At 68.1% G+C, this 6,849-nt stretch overlaps 1 protein-coding gene across 1 annotated transcript; it reads left to right on the forward strand.

Moving 5' to 3' along the window:
- The first annotated feature begins 1,191 nt into the window (after positions 1–1,191).
- On the forward strand, positions 1,192–3,892 carry DRD4 (dopamine receptor D4). The gene is made up of 4 exons (XM_045556866.1): positions 1,192–1,477; positions 2,794–2,906; positions 3,009–3,556; positions 3,638–3,892. The coding sequence occupies exons 1-4, from the start codon at positions 1,196–1,198 to the stop codon at positions 3,838–3,840; spliced, it is 1,146 nt and encodes a 381-aa protein (XP_045412822.1). The 5' UTR covers positions 1,192–1,195; the 3' UTR covers positions 3,841–3,892.
- Positions 3,893–6,849: the final 2,957 nt, after the last annotated feature.

The following is a 6,849-nucleotide window of genomic DNA, read 5'->3' on the forward strand; positions in this document are numbered from 1 at the left end:
AGGCCCCTCCCGAGCCCGCCCCCGCCCAGGAAGGGACATGCTGGGCGGAGTGTGCGACCCGCGCCCCAGCAGTGCAGCTGCATGCCCACCTGAGGGCCTTTGATGACAGGGCTGCGGAAAATATCTCTCAGGTCATGTGTCATCCCGATTTTATTAAGTCTGTAAAGAAAATTCTCTCTCTAACATGTTTTCCATGTATTTTCTTTGCATGCCAGGGGCTGTCCTCCCTCCCTTCTCCGGCCACCTCTCGCAGCGCGTCTCCCCGCGTGGGTCCGTCCCCTCCCGCGGGAGCCTGCGACGTTCCAACAGTCCTGCGTTGGCAGCCTGGGGTCTCCGGCAGCAGGGACCGCCCTCGGGAGGGAGCCTTGGCCTTGGGCTGCCGGTATCACAGGCAAGGAAGGCATCCGCGGGTCAGAGGGGGAGTGACTTGCTGGGGTCACAGGCTCGGAGGTGACGCGGTGGCTGCTTGCCACGGACGGAGGGTCAGGAAGGAGGTGTCTGCCCAGCTTGGGAGGCGAATGCGGCCGGCAACCCCCTGCGACGGGTCAGACCGCAGCTGCCTGTGGACGGTGGCTGGCCGAGGACAGAGGCGCCGCGGGTGGGGGTGGGGTGCAGGGCCCGTACTGGGTCGGCTGGGTGTCGGCGTGGGGCGTGCGCGCCGGGCTGGGTCGCACCGCGGAGCCAAGGCGGGTCTGCGGGGAGGCGGCAGCTCGTAGTCGCTGCGAGGCGGAGGTTTCCGCGCGTCCGGCGAGCGGCCTAGGAAAGAGGCCCAGGTGGAGGAGTAGCCCCGCGTCCGCCTCGACGCGCCAGTCCCCAGTCGGGGCGCGTGCAGGGGGCGGCGGGACGGCCCTCCGGGGTCTGATCCGGCCGACCCTCCATCCCATGTGCTTCTCGGGGCGCCGAGCCACGCGGGCCCCTCCGACCGTGCGCTGCACACGGCGGTGCGGGGCCTGCCGGTACCAACCACCTCGCTTAACTCCCATCCCTTTGGGCCGTTGCATTTTCCGGCCTGCCTGTCTCCCCCAGCGCAGGAGTCCGAGGAGGGCAAAGCCCGGGCGCAGCGTGGAGCGCCGAGGGGCCCGGGGGCGGGGCGGAGGCGGGCCGGGGCCGGGGCCGGGGCGGGGCCCCCGGGGTGCGCAGCCCGTCCCAGCCCGCGGAGATCTGCGCCCGCCGGGGCGCGTGGGGCGGGCGCGCCATGGGGAACCGCAGCGCTGCGGATGCGGGCGGGCTGCTGGCAGGGCGCGGGCCGGGCGCGGGACCCCCGGGGGCGGCTGCGGGGCTGGCGGGGCCCGGCGCGGCGGCGCTGGCGGGCGGCGTGCTGCTCATCGGCGCGGTGCTCGCGGGGAACTCGCTGGTGTGCGTGAGCGTGGCCGCCGAGCGCGCCCTGCAGACGCCCACCAACTACTTTATCGTGAGCCTGGCGGCCGCCGACCTCCTCCTCGCGGTCCTGGTGCTGCCGCTCTTCGTCTACTCCGAGGTGAGCCGCGTCCCCGGCCGCACGCGCATCCTCGCCTGCCCGCCCATTCTCTGTCCCTGTCCCTATCCGTGTCCCTAGCGAGGACCCGGCGCGACCGGAAGCCCGGCTTCTCGTAAACCTCCGGCGGGGGCCGTCGCCCCCAACTCCCCCTGTCTTGGCATCTGTTACCCCAGAGACGCTTCTGTCCTTCGAGCCAGGGACCCTGGGAACAGACGACTTTGCCAGTAAAGCCCTGACCCCCTCCCTAGGCCCCGCGGGCCCCTGCCTACCCCGCAGGGGAGCCACCTGGACAGACAGGCGGACGCAGGCTTAGCCCGGGCGGCAGGGACACACACGCAACCACTGCACAGGGCGGCCCCTCCGACCAGCACACTGAGCACCCCACGGAAAGGAAGCCCAACCATGCAGAGGCTCAGCTGCCGGGGTGGGGGAGGGAGGCCTGGGCAGGACAGACCCCGGGGTGGGGGTGGGCAGAGCCCCAAGAGCCCTGGACCCTGGACCCTCCACCACAGACCAGATCTGGCCCTGGGGTGGGTCCACCTTGGTACCAACCCCTCTGTTTGAGGTTTGGCCGGAGAAAAGCAGCTTAGGTCTGGGGACAGGGTGTCCTGGACTGTGGGGGAGGGGACTCTCGGTATGTAAGGTGGACAGAGTGAGTGCTGGCTGGCTGGGGCAGAGGCCCGCCACGAAAGGGCATGCCTGACAGACGTCACAGTGACGATTCTTAAGCTCCTAATCGTCCCAAATCATGGGAAGGGATTAGAGGGGGCTGTCTGCCCCTTTGCCCTTGGAGAGGGCTACCTTCACGCGTCAGCCTGTGCTAGCATGGTGCCAGGCCTTTATATTTTGTAAAGTAACTCATCCTCAAGACAATCATGATGTGGATAGTATGATCCCCCTCATCTTACAGATGAGCAAAGTAACCGCTCCAAAGTCTCCAACTATGCCAGGGCTTAGCGACACAGGCTGCCTCTGCTGCAGGCTCCAGGCCCAGCAGGTCCCTGCCCACCCTGCTAGGGCTCCACCCCCAACCCTCTTCCCCAGGCCTTTCTGAAGTTCTAACGAAAAGGAGACCTGAGCCCCAGGTGGTGTTTGTCTGCCCCTCCCCCACCTCTGGGCGCCCAGCTGGGTCCGATGACTGCTTAGACAAGTGGGCGGGGCAGGGTCCCCCCAGGGGCCTCTAGCTCACAGTGGGCTCCCTTCCCTTCTGACACCCAGCCGCCGCTGCCCAAAAAGTGGGGGTACCAAAGAGCAGCGGTGGCTGGGGAGACCTCAGCCGGTCTTCTCTTGTTGCTGGGCTCCGTGTGGCCGCCCAGGTGCAGGGCGGCGCATGGCTGCTGAGCCCCGGCCTCTGCGACGCGCTCATGGCCATGGACGTGATGCTGTGCACCGCCTCCATCTTCAACCTGTGCGCCATCAGCGTGGACAGGTGGGCGCCCCGCCCCCGCCCCGCCTCCCGCGCCCCTGCCGGCCGCGCCGCCCTCACCGCGCGCTCCCTTCCCGCCCCGCGCCCCGTCTGTGCTCCCCGCAGGTTCGTGGCCGTGGCCGTGCCGCTAAGCTACAACCGCCAGGGCGGGGGACGGCGACAGCTGCTGCTCATCGGTGCCACGTGGCTGCTGTCGGCGGCGGTGGCAGCGCCGGTGCTGTGCGGCCTCAACGACGTGCGCGGCCGCGACCCCGCGGTGTGCCGCCTGGAGGACCGCGACTACGTGGTCTACTCGTCCGTGTGTTCCTTCTTCCTGCCCTGCCCGCTCATGCTGCTGCTGTACTGGGCCACCTTCCGCGGCCTGCGGCGCTGGGAGGTGGCGCGTCGCGCCAAGCTGCATGGCCGGGCGCCCCGCAGGCCCAGCGGCCCCGGCCCCCCGACCCCCGCGCCCGGCCTGCCCCAGGGACCCTGCGGCGCCGACTGCCAGCCCCCCGCGCCCGGCCTGCCCCAGGGACCCTGCGGCCCCGACTGCCAGCCCCCCGATGCCATCTCGGCCGCGGCCGCGGGGCTCCCACCGCAGGCCCGCAGGAGGAGACGTGCCAAGATCACCGGCCGGGAGCGCAAGGCCATGAGGGTCCTGCCGGTGGTGGTCGGTGGGTTCCCGTCCTGCGGCGGGCCGGGGGAGGGGCCGTGACGGCCGGGAGGGGACCTGACCCGCCTCCCGGGACGCGCAGGGGCCTTCCTGGTGTGCTGGACGCCGTTCTTCGTGGTGCACATCACACGGGCGCTGTGTCCCGCCTGCTCCGTGCCCGCGCGGCTGGTCAGCGCCGTCACCTGGCTGGGCTACGTCAACAGCGCCCTCAACCCCGTCATCTACACCATCTTCAACGCCGAGTTCCGGAACGTCTTCCGCAAGGCCCTGCGTGTTTGCTGCTGAGCCCCGCCCGGGGAGGGGCGGTTTTGTGCGTCTAATTCAACAAATTCCTTCCTAAACGGCTGTGAAGGATCCTGGGGTGGAGGGGAGGGGCTTCTGCCCCGGCACCCCCCAACAGTGAGCCCCTTCCTGCCCTGCAGGGAAGCCGCTTGGGGTGAGGTGAGACCACCAGGGATGGAGGACGGAGGGGGCCCATCCAGCTCTGCCCAAAGACAGGCAGAGCCACAGCCGCCCCGGGCTCAGTTTCCCCCCGGACAACGGGAGAGTGTGGACAGCTGCGCTGCAGGGAGTGGAGCCTTTGCTCACCCTACGGGTGTCGGGAGGAGTTTACTGGGGCCGCCCCGTCCCAGTGGGAAGACCACCACCCGTGGGTGGTCAGCGGCCAGGCCTGAGCAGACCAACTCCTGCCTCTGGAGGACCAAAGTGGGCTCCCAGCTCGGCTGTCCCCGACCCTGCAAAACCCAGCCGAGCTGACGCACCCACCATTTTGGAAGCTGCCTTGAGATCAGAGCCCAGCGTCCCACCAGCCCCCAGAAGATGTGCGAAGCCCCACGGAGAGGGGCCTGGGGCACTGGGTGGGGCCACCAAGGGGCCTCCCTGGAGGGTGCTCCCCGCTCAGGCCTTGGCACTGGGGCGGGCAGGGGGCGGCAGGGAGCTAACCACAGCCCAGCCCCGACCTGGGAGAGAAGGGGCAGCCCCCGGGCCCCTCCGTCCAGGGGCAGCCCACCCTGGACGCTCCCAGTCCAGGGTCATGGGAGAAAGGGGGCGGGGCCCTCTGCAGCCCAGTCCTGCACTGGGGACGCTGCACCTGTGAGGAAGACCACTGTGCGAGGTGCCAAATTCCCTTCTGGTCATAGAGAAATTATGGGCTGTGAGGTCTATGGCATCAGGCACATCAGCAGGTTAAAATATTCCCTGGAGAGGGAGCCACGGCCAGTACCCCCGGGTGCTCAGGCACTCCTGCTCATGGCCTCAGCCACTGCCTCCTCCGAGAAGCCTCCCCTGACTACCCACTCCCAGGACCAGCCTGCCCCAGCCACCCCCTCAGGGAATCTTATCCTCAGGGAGCCCCCTGAGTCACCATGGATTCCAGGCTTCCTGCGTGTCCCTGGGCAGGGTCTGGTCCACATGGGAGTCGGGGGAGGGGTTCCCTCCAGGTTTGGCCCTGAGACAGGGTACCTCAAACGTGCCCAGCCCCCGCTGACCACAGGAAAAGCTCCGCAGACATGAGGTGAGGCCGGGACACATGTGAGCGGGACAGAGGCCGTCGCAGGCTCGACACACCACAGGGTCTCAGGGACGGACCCAAAGAGGGAGCTTTGGAGACTTTGGACTTCAGGTTTGCACTTCAGAGGAAAGGGGAGGGGAGGTGGCCCCACCATTCCAGGAAGCACTCCCACCCCGCCCGTTCCTGCCGCCACTCGAGGGGTGGTCGCTGTATTCATCTTGCACTCGACATGGCGTCCCAGCGGAAGGCCCCCGGCGTGGCAAGGGGGGCGGAGGGACGGCGTCTCAGCTGCATCTGCACCAGGTATGTGGGCTCTTCCCGCCTCCACTCTCCGTGACAGGGCAACACTGAGGCCACTGGCCAGGCAGGAAGATGAAACGGGCACTTGTGAAGTGCCACAGGGCGGCCCAGCTGTGTCAGGGCAGGGACTGTGCAGCACTTGCTGACCTGAGCCAGGAAAAGCAGCTCCCACAACAGGGTCTGGGGAGCAGGGCCAGGCCGTGCCGGCCGGAGCCAGAGATAGACTTCCGGGGGCGCTGGCAGGAGGGGCTGTTCCTAGCCCGGTGCGGGTGCAGGTAGTGTGAACTGGGCAGGAGGGGGCTGTTCTTGGCCCGGTGGGGGTGCAGGTGGTGTGAACTGGGCAGGAGGGGGCTGTTCCTGGCCCAGTGCGGGTGCAGGTAGTGTGAACTGGGCAGGAGGGGGCTGTTCTTGGCCCGGTGGGGGTGCAGGTGGTGTGAACTGGGCAGGAGGGGGCTGTTCCTGGCCCGGGGCGGGTGCAGGTAGTGTGAACTGGGCAGGAGGGGGCTGTTCCCGGCCCGGGGCGGGTGCAGGTAGTGTGAACTGGGCAGGAGGGGGCTGTTCTTGGCCTGGTGGGGGTGCAGGTGGTGTGAACTGGGCAGGAGGGGGCTGTTCCCGGCCTGGTACGGGTGCAGGTGGTGTGAACTGGGCAGGAGGGGGCTGGTCCCGGCCTGGTGCGGGTGTAGGTGGTGTGAACTGGGCAGGAGGGGGCTATTCCCGGCCCGGTGGGGGTGTAGGTGGTGTGAACTGGGCAGGAGGGGGCTGTTCCCGGCCCGGTGGGGGTGCAGGTGGTGTGGACTGGGCAGGAGGGGGCTGTTCCCGGCCCAGTGCGGGTGCAGGTGGTGTGAACTGTGCAGACATATCTCACATCTCACAAAAAGCACATCAGATGAGTTTGTAGGTTTATCCTAACACTGGTGGGCTCTGTCACCTCCAGCTGAACCTGCACCTTCTCTCCCCAGTGCAGCTCCAGCTGTGAACCTCCTGAGTGCAGAGAACATGGGCAGTGCGGGCATTGCTGGAAACAGGTGGAAGCTTCCAGAACACGGGTGACTGCTCCTTCGGTGGCACTCCTGGCCAGCAGGGAAGGCCAGTTCTGTGTCCAGGGCCAGCCCAGCCGGATGCCCAAACGAGCTGGCTGAGCCCCCACAGGCGCCCGGCCCTTCCCCTCGCTCCAGCCAGCTCCTGGCATCTGGCAACGGGAAGGAACAGGGATGGGGACAAAGACCCTGCATGTGGAAGCCCCTGCCCGGGTCACTCGCTGCCTGGAACTGGCCTCATCGCGGAGTGGCCGTCAAGTCCTTGTGGAACAATCTCGTATTAAAGGACAGAGGGATGACAACTCCTCTTGGAGCTTACGAGGCCCTTGCCAGGTGCTGGCGGCAGAGGCAGGTGTTGGCGCTCCTGCCTGTGGCCGCCCCTGCCCGCTGCCTTCAGGACACACGGAGCAGAGAGCCCCAGGGCCGGAGCTGGAATCGGGGCAGGGA

The sequence above is a fragment of the Lemur catta genome, chromosome 7 (assembly GCF_020740605.2).
Source record: "Lemur catta isolate mLemCat1 chromosome 7, mLemCat1.pri, whole genome shotgun sequence".
In the NCBI taxonomy this organism is placed as follows: domain Eukaryota; kingdom Metazoa; phylum Chordata; class Mammalia; order Primates; family Lemuridae; genus Lemur; species Lemur catta.